General features: G+C 36.1%; 1 protein-coding gene across 4 annotated transcripts; it reads left to right on the plus strand.

Moving 5' to 3' along the window:
• Positions 810-21,101, plus strand: LOC109719314. Of its 4 annotated transcripts, XM_020245901.1 has the most exons (6): positions 815-1,091; positions 7,526-7,703; positions 8,875-9,050; positions 9,213-9,334; positions 12,139-12,219; positions 20,401-21,101. In XM_020245901.1, the coding sequence occupies exons 1-6, from the start codon at positions 1,035-1,037 to the stop codon at positions 20,897-20,899; spliced, it is 1,113 nt and encodes a 370-aa protein (XP_020101490.1). In that variant the 5' UTR covers positions 815-1,034; the 3' UTR covers positions 20,900-21,101. The 4 variants fall into 4 exon arrangements, with proteins under 4 accessions (XP_020101489.1, XP_020101490.1, XP_020101487.1 ...); XM_020245898.1 differs by having other exon boundaries at positions 816-1,091; positions 8,875-9,334; XM_020245902.1 differs by lacking the exon at positions 815-1,091 and adding an exon at positions 6,947-7,060 and having other exon boundaries at positions 8,875-9,334.

Here is a 21,979-nt window from a genome sequence, read left to right on the forward strand (position 1 = left end):
TAATTTTTATTTTATATGGTGTAATTTTATCTTAACCAATGCAACTTATTTTCAAGCAGTGCAACTTTGATTTCAAATAGTACAGTTTTTTCGTCTTCTTCTTTTTTCTTTATTTTTAGCGGTCACAATATATGATGGTTTTTTTAGGAGAAATTTTTTTCTTTATTTTTTCTTTATTTTTTCTTTATTTTTTCTTTTATCCTCTATATCTTTTTTTTGTTACTACATCTTTCTCCCTTGCATTTTGCTACAGCCACCGCCGCAGCTCCGATGTCCTCTCCCTCTCCGTCGTCATCAAAACCTCGAGCACTCTCATTACCATTACTGTCACCATCAACGGGTATGTATTTTTGCTGCATTGTGCTATGTGCAATATCCAAGCTGGTGTCAACGGAGGTACGAAGCGAGTGAAGTAAGAGAGAGGAGCACGGCGGTGACATCGGGGTGGTGAGGAAAAGGAGAAAGAAGAGAAAGTGGGAGGAAAAAGAAAAGAAGAAGCAGCGAGGAGAAAGAAGACAAACTTTACAAGACGACGAGTATAAAAAAAAAAAAGAGAAAGACAAATAAGAGTATTTTGCTCAATTTATTAAAAATTTAAATCGAATTTATAAAATTTAAAAAGTCGGTAAAAACTCAAAATCAAATAAATTTTTTTTTGTTATCGGCCAAAAAAAAAAGAAAAAGAAAAAGAAAAAGAAAAAGAAAAAGAACAGTTATAAAAAAAAAAAGGAAAAAAAAAAAAAATCTGCGAAACGCTCCAATATCCTTCTTTGTCGTCGCCGTCCAAATGGGATCCCGAAGGTTCCCGCACGACCACATAGCCCGCGAGCCGGTAGAGTCGAATTCCCCTTCGAAAATTTTCGGCTACCCAAATTTTGGAATTTAAAAAGCGCCCTTTCCATTTTATCTGATTCTGGTGCGAGCCCCCCGGGCTTGTGGCCGTGGGTCTCGCTTCCGTAGAAATTCCCCTGCCGACTCGTTCATCCGCGGCTTATCAAATTGGGCTTTCAGCAGCGCTTGTTAGCTCGACGAAGATGGCGGAGCTCTCTCTCGTGACCTCACCAACCTTTTCGCCGCCTATTTTTCATCAGGTGAGTGAGCTAAACAAATATTCCGTACTTGTCATCTATCCTACTGATCCTACTGGTTAGTTTCTTCCGCTTCCGCTTCCGCTTCCGCTTCCGCTTCCGATTTTAGGTCTCGGAGGCATCGATATTAGTGTCATCAGTCGATTATGCCCTGCTGAACATAATCAAAGGGCGTCCGAGGTCAACTCCGCGTTTGAAGCAATTCCCGTCACAAAGAATCCACTGAAAATTACTAAACTATGATGATTCGTCGGTGTTTAATGCTTGGATTGTTACGTGTTTGACCTGTTCATAATTCAAAACTGATAAAGGATTTTACACTGGAAATCTGAATGAGAGAGCCATTAATTTGTCTAGATAAGTGGTTACACGAAGTCGGAGGATTGCAATTAATTGAAGTGAAAATGAAAGAGAGGTCATTTTAGATGGGTGGGAAGGTTGCATCGCGTGCAAGAAGAAGATGCTGGTATGCCGCTCGCAATCCAAGTAGGCTATTGTGTGAGAATGAGGTAGCATAAGGGTGACCAGGAAAGCCTTTTAGCCCACACTTTGATCAAGAGTATGGACAGCTCAAGATAGGTTTGATTGGCAAATAAAAAAAATATGTTATGGGTCCTTCATCGTTTCGTTTGAGGATGAACATAGTAGACCCTACTTAGCACGGGATGAGGGCTTGGTGGCGTCAAGCCTAGTTGTTCTCGTAGAAATTTCAATTGCTTCTGGTTATACTGTATAGTGCTTCTGTTTGTCCAGATCTTCATCTTTCCCGGAGGTACTTGTGTTGTATTAGTTGTTCGTCACCATCTCCGAGAAGATTTGGTCGTTGGTCAAAGCATCCCAGATACAATTTTGATATAATATCATATGTCAAATTCTCAACTGCCAACAAGCAAACTTTTCAAGTTTGTTTTTTCTTGGTGTGTTGCAGATCAAGAAGGGGAAGAAAAAGAGAAATGAAATCCAAAGAATTTGTAGAACTTTTTTCATATGTAGGCTTTCAAAATATTATAATTGTATAAATAGTCCTTCAAAAAAATTATTTGCAAAATTAGGCCTTAATTATGCCACGTAGGCGGGAAACAAAGAAAGCGGTGAACAAATCACCGTTTCTAAATGAGGCAAATTGTTTACCGCTTTATTTAAAATATTTGGGGTACTCATAAAAGCGATGAGCCACTAACTGTTTGTAAAAGCGGTATATATCTGTTGAAGCCGAACTTAGAAAAGTAATACTTTACCTCAATAAAATTAATTCTTATGTGAGTGTGGTGAATGGTTTACTAATTCTAGAATGAGGTAAATAATTCTCTGCATTTTGAAAGTGGTAAATGATTGCTTCTTTTTGCCGAAGTGGCGCAAATGAGTGTAATATTAGAAATAAAAGTTTTTTTAAGGATTTATATTTACAATTGAAAAACTATATGGGTTTGCCAAAAATCCTTGAATTTGTATAGTCCGTAATGTCATACAGGTTGATTTGTTGAGAAATGACGTGTTCCCATTAGATCAGGTTCAACAACCTAGGAAAGAAACGATTCTAAGACAATAGGGAAAGAGAGATATAAGTTTAAAGGAGACTTTAGGTTATCAATATCCAATTCTCTATTCAAATTGTAAAAGTAAAGCCCAAAATACTAAAAGGCCTAATACCTTGAAAGCACAACCATTTGGGTCAATGTTCCAAAATACGGTATACGGTACCCATGCGGCTCCCCACTGCATAGCGCATAGGCGGCTCAGCTATTAAAATTATATATAAATATAACAAAGCTAAATAACTAATGAATAATTTAAAATTCACAAATTGAAATAATTAGTTTCAAGTAAAGGACCTCATACGCACACATGTACCACTAAACTAATAATTAGCAATTTACTCTTAATTATTAAATAGAGAAATAAATAGAATGTTGATGAGAAGTGATAAAAAAATGTCAAATAAAAATAAATTTTCTAAAAAATAGTATGCTAAACTATTTTGAAGAACAATATTTTTTTTCATAAACTATCATTCAAGTCATCAACATTCTATTTATTTCTCTATTTAATAATTAAGAGTAAATTGCTAATTATTAGTTNAAAATGTCAAATAAAAATAAATTTTCTAAAAAATAGTATGCTAAACTATTTTGAAGAACAATATTTTTTTTCATAAACTATCATTCAAGTCATCAGACAGGCCAACACTTAAAAAAAAAAAAAAAACATCTAACAACTACAAAACTACTCATTGATATTAATGATATAACTATTAGAATTATTAGATATATTAGGAATAATACCTACTAAAACTAAAACTGTATGAAAATAGATATGTGTATGTATAATCATTAACCAAACAATCTCATTCAACATATAAAAAAAAATGCCGCTTTTGCGGCCGTATATATGGTCGGACCGCATATGCGGCAGCATAGACCGCTTTTTGGAACATTCTTTGGGATAGTAAAGGGGTGACTTTATTTGGGTATCCTTGCTACTTGTATGGACAACTTTTAGAACTTTGAAAGGAGTTTCCAATCCTTTTTTTTTCCTTCTCTTAGAATGTTTTATGTGTAAAATTCATGAAATAAAATTTGAGTTGCCTCTTCAAACTGATTTTTGAAAGAGAAACTCTTTGGTTGGTTTTCCATCAGAGATTCTTTCTTATTCTAGTAAGTCCAATGCATTGGCTCATTTCCATTATGCATGAGCTTTTTGACATAGGTAGTAGGTTAAAAGTTGTAATGACCCGACCTGCTAGCAATAATAACTTGTTGGATCCAAACCACCGGCCCAAAATGCTTAAGCCTAGTTATTATTATTAGCATACGAGGTCTTATATATTCCAATTAGAATTATTTTTTCATCCAATGTGGGATTATTGGAGTGTTACAAATTCCCTCTATTTAGACCCTGATGTCCTCGTCTTGGTCGAAACCAGATCACAGATGCAAACCAGAATTACCAGACGATGTGAGATTCTAGAAGTGGCCCCTACAGGTTCAAGAGGCGGCTCCCATCAAATCTGTTGATGTAGTATTTTGCCCCACATAGCATTTAGCTCAAATACTTCCGGTTGATATTCGGCTTTGATACTAAATGTAACGACCTGACCCGCTAGCTCCTGATGAATTATTTCCAACAAAAAAGCGGGTCGGGTCGTTACAATGGTATTAGAGCCGATACCAGCCGGAAGTGTGAGAGCTATGTGCTATGCGGCGCAAAGTGCTACACCAACGGGTTTGGTGGAAGCCACCTCTTGAACTTGTAGGAGCCACCTCTAAATCTCGCATCACTTTGTAATTCTGCTTTGTATGTCTGTGTTCTGAATTTGGACAGTTTGTATAATAACTGGGCTTAAGCGTTTTGGGCCGGTGGTTTGGGCCCAACGAGTTATTATTGTTAGCGAGTCGGATCGTTACAAAAGTACTGTGAAAATACTACAGTCGCGGGTATTGTAGCATGCAGAGAAAAAAGAGGAAAAACAAAAATGCAAGGAAGGAGGAAGTAGAAGAATTAAGCCACACATGCTGGAATTCGGCCAAATGGGTGTAAAGAATGATCAGAAATCTAAAATAATATTTTATTCTCGAAACTCTTTTTTCTACGCTAGGCATTAGCCTAATTCATATAAAATAAACCCTAATTGTAATCTTAATCAAATCTTTGATTCTAGGGAGTTTGCTTATCCAACATTATCCTCTCTGAAAAAAAATCTCACCTATATTTAGAAATCCCAGAATCAATCCTTAATTTTTAAGGATTTAGTCCATATGAAATATCCTAAAAATATTTAAAAAAATCTAAAAATAAATATTAAAATAAAATTTTGAAAACTATATGAAAATACTTTTAAATTTTTAATTATTGTTTTGACCGCATCACTTGCATTCAATGCGCGTAAACTCATTCTCGAGTCTCATGATTTGATGTAGTCAACTTCCAACTGGGATACGGATCTAAATCCGATCTTCATGGCTGGTTGAATTGGCTCTTCCAATCGCATTGAGTGCAGCACAATTTTCTTATTGTGATGTTGGAACGCGTACGTATTGAGATAGCCAGAATGTGAAACCTGGACAATCATATATCCATGGCTTCCTGAGAAGAATATGAGCTATAGTCTTTGGAGCTACATCGCACACGAATTCCTCTTTGCAATTAGGACCAATTGTGAACTCCACCAAATAGTGGTATGTGATGATAGTCCATTCATTGTTGTTAAGCTATGCCAGTGGGTAGGAATAATCTTTGCACTCTATTTCAGAATTTAGCTTTTTCACTAAATTGGTGGATACAATATTTTCTGCATAGCCATTGTTGATGAACAACTGGAAAAATCTTTCCACCACACGTCATGTTGGTCCTGAAATGTTGTGACATCTTTAATTTCTTCTCACATTTTAATTCTTTGCATTGATAGCATGATGAGAATAAAGACTGTGTGTCACCATTTACTTCTATAGAAGGATTTTTCATCTTTTGCATTTCTTTAGTTGGTGAAACTTTGAGAGCATTTACAACGGCCTCATGTGTCAACGAGGGCTGTTTTATGGGAGGTGTCCTTTCTCACAAGATTTGAAACACTTTTGACCTTGCCATAATTCTGATCTTTTGGTATCAATTTCGACTACAGAAGGCTTAATCAACTTGTTTCGAAGTGTTTTGTGGCTTTGGCGCAAATGAAGAAGACTCTAAACTGGATTTTTGGCTACACACTCTTCTATTTAATTTGTGTTAGATTTGAAGTGTAGTGTTGAAATTTCATCAATGGTCCTGAATTTTAAGCCAACTAATTTGTCTTGTATGCCATTTCTCTCTAGTGTGATATTTGGGTACTAAGACCTTATTAGATGTGACCAATTTCGTGCGACAGGAAAGCTCGTACAATTTTGTTCAATGAGGCTTATCTTGTTACTTTAGGCAATAAAATTGTAAATTTTGATGATAATCAAGAAGGAGATACATTTGCTTTAGAAGGGTTTTAATCTCCTCCCAAGTAGTCACATCACAGTCAGATCTACGTGCGCTGTCTTGTTAATGCATCCACCAGGTGTATGCCGCACCTCGAACCTTTGCGTGTGGATACAGTAGTTGTCGAGCCTTGTTTAATTGATACCAATTGAAGAAGCTTTGCGTTTGCATACTCTAGATTGATGATCCAACTCTGAAAAATTTTCGAATCCAATTTTCTATTAAATTTCAGCACTTCCACTTCAACACCCCAAATCTTGTGTGAAATTTTTGGCTCTAGTGGTGGCCGCAGGTTAGCTGATGGAGTTTGATTTTTTTGCTGGTGACTCTCTTAGTTGTTGCATTATTAGTTGTTGTTGCAGCACGGTGGAAGACTGTGAACCATTAGGATCTGTCACCATTGGAATAGTGAAGTTCTGTACTGTCTGTAGAGGAGTTTTTTCTGGCCGTTAGCACTTTAACTGCTTGCACTAATTTGTCGAGCTTTTAAAGGATCCGTGCATTATGAGTTTCTATTTTTGTTTAAGTTGATAAGTTGATTATTAGAGAGAATCTTTTGTGAAGAAAAAATTTGATATGCTTCTTATTTAGTGAATCAATAGAATAAGATCCTTAAAATCAAGAGACTAGTTTAAATTTGGGATGGTAAGAGGTGTCTGTAGCAAGGCCTTAAATTGTAATCAGTTTATAGGACGAGTTAATTTTGATGGTTTAGGGTTTTATCCATGTTTTCCTCCTCTCCGAGCCCAGATTGGCCGTCTCTTCTCCTTCTATCTAAGCCTGTATTGGCTGTCTATTTCTCTCTCTTTTTTCTTATTCTTCTTTCTATATTTCTATCTTCTTCTCTCTCTTTTTCCCACTGGACTGCCAGAGTAACACACATCCACCTTGCAGTACACTAATTTGGCTGCATCAGTTGGCCACTTGGCCATCAGCTTCCTAGTTGGCCATACAAAGGAAACATGGACGGTCCCTAGTACAGGTTCCCTTATCTTAAATTAAACTTCTAAGACTTGGTAAGCATAATGAAGATGTAACTCAGTTTTATCTTTTACCCATTTATTGTTGAGAGGGAAATAATAAGTAACTAAATCTTTCATAGATAATCAGATTCACATTTGATTATGTCCAAAAATCCTTGGCATCTAGAGGATTTATGAATGCATGAAGGATGCATAAAATTGGTAATTGACAATTTTAAGGCTATCAAACTAAATTAGTTGTTCTGCAAATTGAGGAACTGGTTCTTAAATAGTCAACACAACATTTAAGAATTTGAACTGGTTTGCATCAGCGCGAAACTTTCAAATGGATAATATTGGATCAATTCGTCATCTGTTCTTAAACATTTTCTAATCGCAGCAAAATAATTTGTGCTTATTGACTAATTTATTTATATATTATTCCGTTTATGCATTTCTCTTGATTAGGAGATCCTATCTGCTTTATAAGTTATGTTGCTTTTACCTTTTATGATACAGGAGCTTCAAACTCATTTTCCTACGCATGGCAGAAGGCAAGATATAGTGAGATGCGGTTTTTTACATCTCAATTCTCATCATCTCGATGATCGAGGACAACGCAATTCTCTATCTTCAGATTGTGGCCCATCATGTATTATTCCAATGGAGAAAAAACCTGTTCTTATTGACGTGCAAGGTTTGTGCCTTATCTCTAGCAGGTTTACGTGATTGTAAATAGAAATGTGTGTTATTAGTGTATCTTTGAACGAAGTATTTTAATACATTATTACTCCTAAATGGAAAAAAAACTTGTTTTTATTTAAGCATATGACTTTTTTATACTTGGAAAGACATTGCTATTATTAATTTATATCATGAAACTTTTGTCTTTGACATTATCACCACTAGACTTGGGATTTTGCAGACTACTACCTTGTCGTTATAGCATTGAACCAATTATATAAGATAAAGGTTTCAACAAGTTGTTCTAATACAACCATGACATCCAAGTTCCAAATTCCAAAAAACAACCAGATACAAACTAACTTTATGTACATTTACAGCACCTTTCATTGGCTTGATTGCACAACCCAACAGTCTTGGACAACCACCCATCTCTTGTAGCAGCTATTAGGCAAGGTTGATCACTAGTACCAGCTTTTAAATTTGGTTCTTTTGACAAGAGTCATGCCACCAAATGCAGGAGCATTAGAATGAAAGAATTTGGAAAGCAATTTTAGGTTGAAAGTTTTGAAGAAGAGGTTTCTAAGCTATGCCGTAGAAACAGGGGCTTCACCATGCCGATACTTTGTTAGCATCGTATGGTATTGGTTGGCACGTGTCGACGAGAAAATAAGTCCTTGATTAGAATGCATATCCACTACTAACTAGTAAAAGTCTATTTCCTTTCCCTTTAAATTCAAGATTGTCCGTTTGTTTCCTAGGCGACATCAAAGTCTATTGTTATGTTTTGATACTTCCTTATGCAATCTGTGTGTTGATTATCATTCCTGGTTGGAACATTTTGTAATTGTATTGATTGCGACGCCTAGGACATACAGGGGAAACTCTGCCCGTTCGGCGGTCTGTCGGCGTGCCCGAACCCGACCAAATAGGTGGGGCTCGGGGCGTGACATCTATTGCCTAAGGGTGCATTTGCGCTACATGACAATGCAAAGCCTTGTTCCGTTGGCCATGTGACTCCATCTCTAGATGGAACAGTTCTAAATTTCTATAGGATAATCTATTTTGTTGTATGCTATTCATATGGTGTGCGTGGGAAGAATGCAGTGGCATGATTGCACTACTTCGGGATGATTTTTTTTGACTTGTTTATGTTTCTTTTTTGATGGTTGTTCTTGAAACAGATTCTCGCCCTGATTCCATCCTTTTCAGTTTTGGGATTGCTGGACAGTGCACTAGACATGAAAAGATTCTAAAGTTTCTTACTTCTGGATCTAAGTTGACCGAACAAGGCCTAAATATGGCTTTATTATCTGACCTCATGGGATTTCGGAATGTGGCTATCGGCGTGTGTCATCAGGCATTTATTCCTAATCTGGATCTCTGTCTTTATGAAATTGGAATGGCTGAGCCCCAGCTTTTCCTGAATCCACAAAGTCACTTTTATACCCCTCATTCGCTGTTGAGCTTTTTTGGAAATAAGCCACAGATATCTGTCTTAACTGTTAATAGAAGTGGACAGGTTTTATTTACTGGTAATGAAGCGGAAATGCAAGATCTACTTTCGATGATCGCAGAGTTTAATCTGTCAAAAAGATCGACAGGTGGTAGCAAGCTTCCAATGCTAGTTCCATACTTTACAAGGTAGGCCACTATCTCCTTTGTGGAAATCCAAATGTTTCTTCAATTAATAGCATAATTTTCCATATTTATGTTATTTACTGAATCCTCCACTTGTACTGTATGTCACTTGTTTGAAATCTGTTTGTTTTTTTTGCGATAATTTACCACATAGTTATCCAGTCACCCATAACTATACACATGCCCCTCCAGATCTTGTAATATCATAACTACCTCATAAATCTTAGAAACATTGAAAAATACCATGGGAGGTATCTGCCTGTAAAAACTAGAAGAAATAAATATTTTAGCCATTTTGCCCTTTGCTTTGAATTGTGCATTAAATGTGCCAATAACTATGGTTGATTTAAGATTAAATTTGTTTTGATTGACACCTTTTATCTTTATTATACTTATGTTATTTTTATTTTATGTTAATTTTTTAGTAATCATTTGAGGTGCTGATTTTTGTTAAAATTAATGAATTTATTAGGTATTAAGGGTTAACAATCTAATTTTTAATCAGCACTTTCTTAACTCTAATTTTTAGTTTGAATTGTTCTTGTGAGTTAAGTACTTAAGTATCATATAATAGTTATTAAGTGCTTTGGTCTGATTTCTAACTCTAGTCCTATTTGCTAGAAATGTTTTAGAATTAGTAAATTTGATAAAATCATCAATTAATATGCTAAGATGTCTAATTTGTTTGATTAAAGTCACTCAATTCCACATAATAAAAAATTCAAAGAGATATCAACAGAAAAAAAGTACTTCATTTTGAAGTGGTCTACAGTTGAGGGGTCTCCATACATTTTTATTAATTAATCATTAATCTTAAGCTATGATTCACAAATACTTCATTTTACTCCCCATATCGTATCAGATACGTATCGTATACCTATACTCGCGCGATACACGCCCGATATGTGTCAGGCACTTCATAAGAGTATCCGACATTTTGAAAAATCTAGAAAATTACTGGATACTTGACAGTTATTTGATGGATACACTAAGGCAAAGTTTTAAGTGCCCGTCGGCACGGGCCGTATCTACTGTGCTATACCGTGCCAACAAGATACCGGCACGCCAATGGCACAGCTCAAAACCCTCTATTCTTTAAATTAGTAAGTAATTTCCTCAATAAAGTTCAAAAGATATGATAAAAAGACATAATAAATAGTTAGAATATTTTGTTGCTAAAGAAAATAAATATTTCATGCTATTATGTGTCGGCACACAAGAATTTTTTTGACCGGCACGCATTGGCACGACTCGTCACGCACCGTGCCGTACCGTGTCGGCAAGTTTCCGGCACGACCCCGTGTCACAGCACTTTAATCCTTGCACTAAGATACTTGCGAGATAAGGGAGGGGTACGCTCGATAATTTCTCAACAGTTTCAGCGAGAGATTTGATATTAAAAAGTTCAAAAGGGTTACATTATCGACAAAGCGAGCATTTATTGGGGAGAAAATGTAGGTCTTATCTCTCAAAAAAAAAAAAAAAAAAAAAAATGTAGGTCTCAGGTTTCCTATAACAATTCTTGTCAACTAAACCAAAACCGTGCCATCTATTCTTGTCAACTAGTTAACATAATGAATATTTTATAAGAGAATGTTGTTAGAGAACTATATTGACTTTTGATGTGTGTGGTTATGACGCTGCACACCCTTGATTCACACTTCTACAGTTATTTTCTTCTTGCTTCTGTACATATGCAACATGTCACTGTTTATCGACATGCAAAGACAACATTAGCACCAAATTGGGTACAGCTTTTCTTTAAATTTTTTCGCTTCCTCAAATAAAGGGTGACATTAATATGCACTACATAAAGACATCTTTATACTTACACATTTCTACATGGTAGACAGTTCAACTTCATATGTGATTTCGAATTACTTCCAATAGAGTAACTGCTACATCACTCTTACTTTACGTGTTACGAGTCTTGATGATAAATCAATATAAATTGATCTCCATCATCTATGTTAACGGAGCATGTCTACATAGCCATTTGAGCGAACAAGGTCTTGTTGGGCAGCCAAATAGTTTGCAAGAGTTTATTGGCCTTGTCTCAAGATAAAAATCAACCTGAACAGTTGAAGGTGACGTTTTGAGATTTAGCAAGTGGTAGTTTCTAGTAGTTTCTGAACCAAGTTTCTTGATACTATAAATTTCTGTGTGATAGGATGATAAGTATTGATCAGGTCAAATATTAATGGATGCACTTGATCGTCTATATAATTACCGTACTAACTACTTGCTAGATGAGTAGTTTGTATTTCATTGAGCTTTGTTAGGCAATCATAAATGGATACCTCAGAATTTCTTGCATCTTGTAAGGCTTCACCTTTTTCAACTTATGCGAATTGCCAAATTGATACAGCTATGTAGAATGATATCCTCTGAACAGATATTTGTGTACTTACTGTATGTATATCTTGTGGACTAGCCATTAAGGCCCAGCTTGGGAGTGCACTATCAAAACACACCTGTTTGATGCTTTAGAGGGACCAAGAAAACCAAAAGTGCTTTAGTTCTTCTCTTAAATGCTATAAAATGGTGGTTGGAACCGCTACCTACGAAGCACCTGCCTGATACTTCTTTCATGATGGTTTTGACCACCATCTTATATCTCTGTAGGAGGGACACTTTAAAGTAGTTTCAAATTTTTTTGGGATTTTTAAAGCATTGAAGTGGGTTTGTTCAGATAACAAATCCCCAAAAGAGGTCTAATTCAAGGTCTTAACTTTCTCCTAGTCTCTTCCTTTCTCATTACCATAACTTTATACTTTGAAGCTAACAAGCATTTGCTATGCAAGCAGGAAGTTTCGTGCACATTCACGAGCAAACAACCAAGTGTCTTCCCTGGGGCTACACAGTGAGACAGTCGCACCTTTGAAAAGGTTTATTTCTAATGATTCGGCAATATTTATTGCAAGTGTCTTTTTAGTTTTGGAAAATTACATGGTACCATTTATGTTCAATATATATAATTGGTATTAGCAAACAAATTAACATGTTGATAGTTTGAAATTTTCCTTCTCTGTAATTTTACAATGCAAGAAGTAACTCCTGGTTCTATTATGGAGGAGAGTGGGAACCGGAGCTTCTATGGTGTAAAATCTTGATAAAATGATTCATTGATCTGGTAATAAAGAAGGATTTGAGCTCTTGGTTCCATGTGATTAGTACCTCAATAGAACGGCATAGGTATATATCAATCTCTTAGGGTGCATTTGGTTTCGGGATAATTTTCTTCAGGATAACTTTGTTGTTCCCGGGATAATTCATTGTTTTGGGATATGCAAAAGCAAAAGTAAAATTGCGCTTGCTTGAAGATTCTCATGTTTGGCTGTTCTTTCTCTAATAGAAGAGAGTAATGAAAAATATAGTAGTTCACATAACAATTTTGATCTTCAATGCAACTAAATCAATATATTTAAAATGCATTTAACTCTCTCAATGTCACTCCCCGAGCCACAGCGGAAGCTCATATTGAGGATGCGACTAGATCCGCCACAAACACTAGGGCGGCTGCTCCTGCCTGTATGGCGTTGATATAGATTACTTGACAAAAGAGTACACGTCCTAGGATGACTATAAATTTTGCTAATACAATGGTCACCCCAAAATGTACAAAATCTAGAGTTCGGTCTGAGAACTATCTGCACGTGCCCTCACCCGGTGTCCCGCTCCTCTAAGCCCGCATCACCGGAAAACGATGTAGGTTGAGAAACTTTGGACAAGTTTTCCAGTGGGACAAGCAGGCCGCAAGTGACGACATACACCCACTGGTTCACTCGAAAATATAGATAGATACTGAAAGTGGATGAGAAGGCATGAGTAAAAGCTATAAGGAATTAACTGCACTATGATACTACTTAACCATAAACAAAGCTCATCATAATGCAACAATAATAATAATCTAACTATAGTCATGCATCAATGCCTCCAAATACTCCAACTACTCAACCGTACCCAAATCTAACCAATGGTCGGTCATAGGGATTCGGCCTAAGCATGTCGACGAAGCATTGCGGGGAACTCACTGCCACGGTTACTTCGTTGCATGCAAGGTCGGGCTGGCCCCCATAGCTCTTTACTATGCAAGCCGATTGCCACGGTTGCCGCACAACAACTGCCTACTCTGAAGGGGACTGGGGGAACGACCACTCAAAATGTCTATCTTAGTGTCACTGTGTTGCAAGCTATAGTCATATGCATTGCTTAAGAGTTAGTAGCAGATCCAATAAATATAACCAATCTCAATGGCCCCTACAAGGCGAATATGTCAATCACATATGAGTAGGCGCCAATGTCCCTACAAGGCTATGTCAAGTCATGATGCCCCTACAAGGCGAAGTTTGCTACTACTGATACATATCCACATAGAAGGTCCCAACTAACATGCCTCCAATGTCAATCATAAGTGCCTCTACAAGGCGGGTTTAAATCATGAGTTCTCCTACAAGGCAATCAAGTATAATATGAAGATGATGAACTGTGGATATCACCAAGTATAGTGTCAATGCCAGGCATGCTAGTTAACAATTGAAATGTAACATCTATCCTATGATTCCTATCCTCATACAAGCATATGTTAAATTATCGAGGCATCACGGCCATAGCAAGAGTGAATAACAGAGAAGGATAGGAACGGGCGAACCGAATAGTGGAGCAGGACCATTTCGGATTGAGTACTCACCCTGAACCACAACTTCACGTCTACCATGTGTCGCCGGCTTCTCGAACTTCACTTGGTCCTAAGAAGAAATACACAAACATCACCTTTTGCTGCACATAGGGCTTAGGGTTTCCCAACACAACCAAACTCCCACCAATTTGGGGGATTCTACAACCAACCACAAGAAGACCCTAGATTTTTCCACATGATGCCAACATCATGTCTCCAACACAGATAAATGCCAAATTAGCTCCAAAACCCTCAAAACATGAAATCAACAACGACTAGATCAAGGATTTAAGAGTTCAAGGCAACTCACCTTGATTCACAAGCTTACCCTTTTCTCCAAGAAAAGCTCGCTTGGTTGAAAGTCGTCGTTTCTTTCTCTTGAGGCTTCTATCCCTCCCATGTGTCCCAAGGAGCACGAATCCGGATTCCGTTTCCTTCAAAGCTAGAAGGAGATGGATCAATGGAGTGGAAAACGAGAGAGGGTTGAAGAGGAAGAAGAGAGCAAGAGGATGCGGAGAAGAATGGATTAGGGCTTCTTTTCTCATGAGAGGGTCCCTTATAAAAAGAGGGGTTTTCTCATGAGAGGGTCCCTTATAAAAAGAGTTGTAACAGTTGCAACTTAACCCATGAGTTGCAATATTTTGTATAAAACATCCCTTCTTATACACAGCCTCCGGCACAGGAGGATCCAGACCTTCCCGAGAGGATCTGGATCCCGAAGGTACTCTAGACCATTTCACAGCCAAGGTTTGGGTCTCTCTTCCAAGGTCCGAATTTTTACCCCTCAAGATTCGGACTTCCCTCCCAAGGTCCAAATTCCGAACGTTATCCTGCACAAAAACGACTTAGGGTCCGGACTTCTCCAGTGGGGTCTGGACAACGAAGTTTCAAAATTTTCAAGGTCCGGAATTCCTAGACAAGGTCTGGACTCTTTTAAGTTCCAGCTTTCAGAAACTTGTTCTAGAAACTTCGTTTTCGATCTATTTTCCTCCAAACTTGGCCCCATGTTATCTTTTAGCAATACGCACTATTCCAAATTGTGTTTGCACCTATTTCATCTGTACTTTATTCTATTTGGTAAAGCTCAGCATACTAAACTGAAATTTAGTATATTACACTCAATATAATACGTGTTGCACTTAACCTCCTTAGGTTAAAAAAAAAACACTTAACCCTCCTACAATATGCCGTTAGCACTTACCCTTTTCCATCAGCTTGTCGTTCCAATTCCGTCATAAATTCAGTTTTAAATTGAAATTGTCCTTCTTTCTCTCGATCTATAGTTCTATACCACAATTGTCCTTCTTTCCAATTTCTATCTCATTTTCTTCCTTCTCTCATATATTTCCCACTTCAAATTACAATATTAATTGCCCAAAACCGTAATTCGAGTAGTCATGTATTTAGGACCTCCCAAGGGGTGGGAACAGATATGAAAAGGAGCAAATTTCCAAGATATCATCTCCTTGTCGCTTTTTCAGACCATAATGAAGCAATTTTTGTTTTTCTTCTCGACTTATACGATGTAGTGACTTATTCCTATGAGTGAAAGATGAAGAAGATGAAATAGAGTTCATAGTAGTTGCATGTATAGGTAAAAGAGGAAGAGAATAATGGAAGTAGAAGATTGAGGAGAGGACAAGGCGGATGAGGGCTGAATGGAGAATGTAGTGGAGGTGCAATTAAGGCAAAGAATGAAAGGGTGGCAGTGTTGGTGGTAGCCACGACAGCGTAGGAGGTGGTGAAGAAGGCCCTATGAGGAGTAAGAGGAAGTGAGTAAAATAGAGGTACTTTAGTTATTTCACTATTTTTTTTTAACATTGTAACCTGATAAACTATTTCTATTCCATTAAGAGGAGATAAGTGTTTTTCTTTGTTTTAATCAAGGGGGTTAGAGTGCAACCTACAATATATGTAGGGGGGTTATCTATATTTTTTCCTTATAAATTAACCTTATAAAATATATAATGTAGTATCGTTGAATTATAATAAAATAATATACTATACTAATTATGTAGTTATTTTATATTATAATAAATAATGAAATAACTATAATAAATTATATTTTTTACTATGTTATATTTTAATAATGGTATAATACAATATAACCTATAACAAATAGTAGAATACAATGCACTATAATATAGTATAATATAAAATATGTTATGCTATGTTACAATACTGTGTACTAATAAATAATAATATAGAATGATAAAATATAAAATAAAAGAACATAACATAACATAATATAATATGTTAAATATCTTATATTAAATTACATGCTCTATAATAAATATCTATTTCATACAAGTATAATATACTATAATTTTTATAATATAATATACTTAGATAATTTCAAAATTGCCCATGGAACAAACCTGGAATGAAGCTGTTTCCCTCTTGACGGGCTGTCCTAGGATAACCCATTAAGGACTAATTGTTCAGACCTTTTTTTTTTTTTTTTTTTTTTTCCTTGCATTTGGGGAATTAACCGGGATACCCTAGGGATATCCCTGCTTATAAACCAAACAGGGCCTTGATGTTTAAGGCTAAAAGGGTAGAAAATTTTTGAATGTTCACATTATAATTGCAATAGCGATAAGAGAGATGTAGGAATTTTTTTTCCAAATAATCCTAAAAAATATTATAATTGGCTAAATGATCTTACTAAAAAAATATTTGGCAAAATAACCCTCCTTTTGCCAAGTTAGTGCGGAGGTGGAATTTTCTTTTAAAAGTGGTGAATCGTTCACCGTCTTTAAGAAGATGGCGAACAATTCAGTGTCTTCATAATTTCCTATTTAAGCGGTGAATGATTCACCACCTTCTTGAAGATTGTTTGTTAGGATTTTTTAGGTTGTTAAGATTGTATGTGACTTGTTTAAATTTTTATATGGTTGTTAGGATTATATATGAAAAATAGAAAAAAGTGAGATTGTTAGAATTGTATGGATAGATTATTAGGATTTTTTGAGTTGTTAAGATTATATGTGATTTGTTGAAATTTTTATGTGGTTATTAGGATTATACATAGGAAATAGAAAGATAGTATATTAAGGCAAAGACAGTGAATGATTCACCGTTTTTGTGAAAAATTTGGAAGGCGGTGAAGGTAGTGAATCATTCACCGCCTTTAAGAGAAAATTCCACCGTCATTCCTACATGGCAAAAGGAGGGTTAGTTTGCCAAATTTTTTTTTTCATAGGGTTATTTACCTAAATAAAAAATTGTATAGGGTCATTTTGAAAAAAAGTCCAGAGATGTATGTTGAGGCAAGATAAATAAGGGAATTTTCAAAGAACCTGTTGTGCACAAAGAGTGACGAACCTAGAATTTTTGTACTTCTGAGGATAAAAAACTAAGGAATGAAAGAGAGAATGAAAGAAGAAAATAGAAGAGATTAAAGTAATTGTGCTACTTGAGTCTAGTTGGGAAGCACTATGCGGCCAACAACATCGGAGATACAACTATGGCTACACCTTAATTTTTAAAGTAAACATTTATGAACGAAGAACAAAGTACAACGAACCATTAGAGCTCTATTTGGAGCCTTCCTAGCCACCTTTTCTAGTTGGCTTAGGATTAAGGCCTTTAGCAAAACCAAGAAAAGGCTTTTGCACTCTACCCCCTATCTTTTAAATACTTATATTTTGCCCCGTTAAAATTTAAAGTTGTAGCACTAAACCTAGTACCATTATTATTCTGTTACTAGTCCACGCGTAAATTGTGTGATACAGTGAAGCAAGTTATTAAGATACCTATTATATTTGGTGGGAATGCATAAGAATTTTTTATTTTTCCTTAAATTATGTAATTTTATGAAAGGGCTAAAATATAAACTCCTTTGTAAATACCCGCTTTTTTACTTTTCTCTCATGACTTTTAAAAACTTAATACTTTGTCCCGTCAAATTTCAGAAATGTTTTCACGGGATTACGACGTTAATGGAGAGGGCAAAATGCCCATACTTGTTATGGAGGGAAAAAATATTTTTTTTAATATATTTCTGCGATTTTTAGGCGTATTTTCAGTATATTCAATTATAAATTATTAGAAATATAGACAGAATTATGATGGAATCCTAACGCAAGGGGGTTAAGTGCATCAACTCCTGTGATGGAATCCTAATGCAAGGGGGTTAAGTGCATCAACTTGAAATTTTTTGGGGGTAAAATATAGGTTATTGAAAGTCAGGAAAGGAAAGCGAAAAAGAGGGTACGTACAGAAATTACAGGGGAGTTTTCTGTACTTCAGCCTTATGAAAGAGATCACCTAGTTATTCACTAATTAACTTTCGCTTTTCTGTCATTCCTAAGTGTAAAATGGGTATACTAGTAGTTACCCTGTTGTACCATACAATGTATTAAGTGAGTGGTGACGACATAGTGATGGTGTGAGGTAGCTGCTACAATTTTAAATTTTGAGGGAGAACAATGGAGGTTTTTAAAAGATAAAGGGCTATAGTGCAAAAGAAGATATTTATTGGGAGATTTTCTGCATTTAATCCTAAAAAAATAATAGTTCCTTTAGAAGACCCTTGAAAATTTATTTATACTATAATTCCTAATTTCCTATCATTAGGGGTTGTATTTCTAATCTTTGTTTAAGTCATACAATTCTAGTTCAAAAGAATATTTGACTATAAAAGAAGGATCAGATTCAATTTAAATCAGTGTCCCATTATGGCTCAAATTGATATGACCATTATGGCTCAAATTGATATGAAGAAAACTAAGTTTGACCTAAATTCAAACTGAACATTCCCCTGTTGATTTAATCCTAAGACAACAGCTCAAGAATGATCTGGCAATGTAGTCCAACGGTCGCATCACAATCAATCTATGTTAACAAAATCTTTATCTAGTCGTCTGGAAAGGTTAGAGGATTGATGTTCAAGAACTTGATGATATAGACTACTTGAATCGGGATATCAAATAAAGGGTTGATGAATTTGTCTGGGGTCTTTAGGAGGTCTTGGATCTGCAAAAGAGGTGGATATGATGTGATCTGCAGCTTGGAGGGTGGAATTTGAGGCTCCTTTGGTCGTGATGTGGTGACTTATAGCATGATCAGTGCCTGTTGTGCTCTATGGGTAGAGGTGAAGTTTCCTTGATGTATGGCGCTGCATCAGGAGGATAGACTTAATAATTTCTTTTTAGTTCTAGAGTTGGCGTTGGCAGTGAAGAGATATTTAAAATATTAGCGAGTGTTCCTCATGGTTTGTGACATTGGAGTCAGGGCACCTTGGGAATGGTTCAAGGGATAATTGGTTGTGGAAAAGTTATATATTAGAGCCCTTAAATGTTCTTTTAACTTAGGTATTCTGATCAAAACATTGATTGTGGTTGTTCGGAATTAGGGTAGTCGCGAAAGCTCGTGGCTTACGAGCCAGCTCGAGCTTGGCTTGTTCTTCCCTAGGCTCTGGCTTATCAAACAACCTAAGTGCAGCTAAGATTTTGGGCTCAAAGGTAAATTATTTTCATACGTCTGCAAATCTGTTATGAACCATTTAACAACTTTATCTCGAGTCCTTTTCACCTGATGTATTTGAACTCTCATTGAAGCCTCGTAGTGATTGCTACACAATTTGTGCCATTTTGTGCTTTATAAGTGCATGAAATAATTTTATCCCATATGACCATAACGGTTATCTAAATACGTTGAAAAGTAATTGGGTTATATGAGAACACAAGATGGTTATTGACTTAAAGGGAATGAACTCGACTCCAATTAGCTAGATAGCGAAGGTTGTGCTGGATCTGTTGTTTGGCGAGTTGAGTCGAGCTCAGTCACTTTCTGCTGCATTTGACTGAGCTTACCTTAACTTGTTCAAGCTCGGAGGTTTACATCATCATATTGAATTCTCAGATCAGTAGAAGCTCCAACTTCTAATCTTGGTGTTTAGACCTATGGAAAATCGTTATGCATCCTCTTTACTTTTTACATCTTGCAAGTCAACCGCAGTCCCTCCCTCTTGCTCGAGCAAGAAACAAGAGCACGTAGAGAAAGGAGAAAAGAAAATCTCATAAGCACAAATGGTTTCTAAAATAATTCTAAATTTCTTGAAGTCATATTTAACTTTCTTTCGTTTGTGGGTAAACAGCTGGCCAGCTAAAGAATAGGATCCATATAAGATATCTCGGACATAGAAGGATTGTTGATCTGGATGCTTATAATATCCTGCTCTCAGGATTCATCAGACTCTGTTCGGTGCATCTACGCATATAGAACCATGCTTGTTTGAGTCATTGACTTTGAGACTTAAGACTCGTAGGTTTCAGGCTTATAGGTGAAAGTTAATTTATTTTCCAACCATCAATTTCTGATATTGATACTCATATTCTCTGTTTATCGCTGACTTCCATCTTGTGATCATTATTAAATTGCTCAGCTCTCACAATCTCAAGTGGAAGGCAATGCCGAAGAAGAAAGAAACCAAAAAAGCAGGAAGAAAGCGTGATTTGTACCATAAGAATTATTTCCATGCCTGTGAAAGTCTTTTAACGCTGATTTTAGATAAAAACAAAGGCACTACGGCTACACTCTCGCTGAAGAAATCAGGGCGTGAGATCTCCCAGCTCCTTACACAACTTTCTGCGGGCATTGCTGGAACAGGCCTCGCTGTTCTCTTCTCCATTGGATGCAAAATGGCTGGCGGGAGGGTACCTTTTTGCACTACCAAGCTCTTGAACACTGGATTTGGACTCGGGCTGTTTTGGCTCTCATGGGCAGTCTACGGATTAAGAGACACAATTATCTCTATCAGCAAGAAATCGGGTCCGCTAAAGCTGGAGGAGGAAGAAGTTGCTGGTAAGATTGAGAAAAGCATGAATGATGTTCTATTCAGAGCTGCAGCTTTGGTGGCAGTGGCGGCATTGAGATTTGTATAAACTTTGTTAGTTTAAAACTCTCTTATATTTGAGGAACCTGTCCATATATTTGACCATAGAAGATGACTTTGTTTTGTTTTAAGCTGCTTTTGTTGGTGATTTTGTCCATAAGATCTGAGCTGCGAATATCTGTACATTCTACTGTCTCATACAATTTGGTGCTCCTTTGTAATGTGCAAGTCAAGCTGCTTTCTTTGCTTAAGTCTCTTGTACCATGGTTGGACCTAGACAATGATATTCTTCACCCTACCAACCCTCCTTTTTTTCTTTCTTTTTTCTTTTTACCTCCTTTAATACGTCTCGAAAGTGGTATGTTGCCATTTTGATTGAAGCATGGCCAGTGTTGACTTATGTCAAAAGGACTTCCAGTTGGGATTTTTTTATAAAATAATTCTATAAAATTTTATAATTTGCGAAATAATTTTGTCAAATTTATATTTGGCAAACTAATCTTCTCTTCGCCACATAAGAACCACGTGAGATTTTTTTTTTGAAAAGATTCATCATATTTTTTCATGTTTTTTAAAGGCGGTGAATCGTTCAACGTATTCTTCCATGTCTTTAAAAGTGGTGAATCGTTTACCGTATTCTCCATGTCTTTTAAGGGCACTGAATTATTCGCCGTATTTATTAGTTAAAATTGTGTATGGATTATATAGAAAATAGAAAAAAGTAAGGTTGTTGGAATTATATGTGGATTATTAGAATTTTTATTTAATGGTTAGGATTGTATAGATAGATTATTATGATTTTTAGGTTGTTAAAATTATATGGGATTGTATGCATAGATTATTAGGATTTTCAAACCATTAAGCTTATATGAAATTGTATGAATAGATCATTAGGATTTTCAAGCTGTTAAGATTATATGTATATGAAATTGTATGGATAAATTATTAAGATTTTGTTACATCTGCCAAGCGAGGAGAGGAGTATTAGTCTCAGCAAAGTATCGTCATCGACGGGTTGCGTCGAGTTAGGTATGTAACAGATTATCAGATTGTTAAGATTATATGTGATTTGTTAAAATTTTTATGTGGTTGTTAGTATTATATATAGGATATAAAAATAAACTGTAAT

Source organism: Ananas comosus, linkage group 13 (genome assembly GCF_001540865.1).
Source record: "Ananas comosus cultivar F153 linkage group 13, ASM154086v1, whole genome shotgun sequence".
NCBI lineage: Eukaryota > Viridiplantae > Streptophyta > Magnoliopsida > Poales > Bromeliaceae > Ananas > Ananas comosus.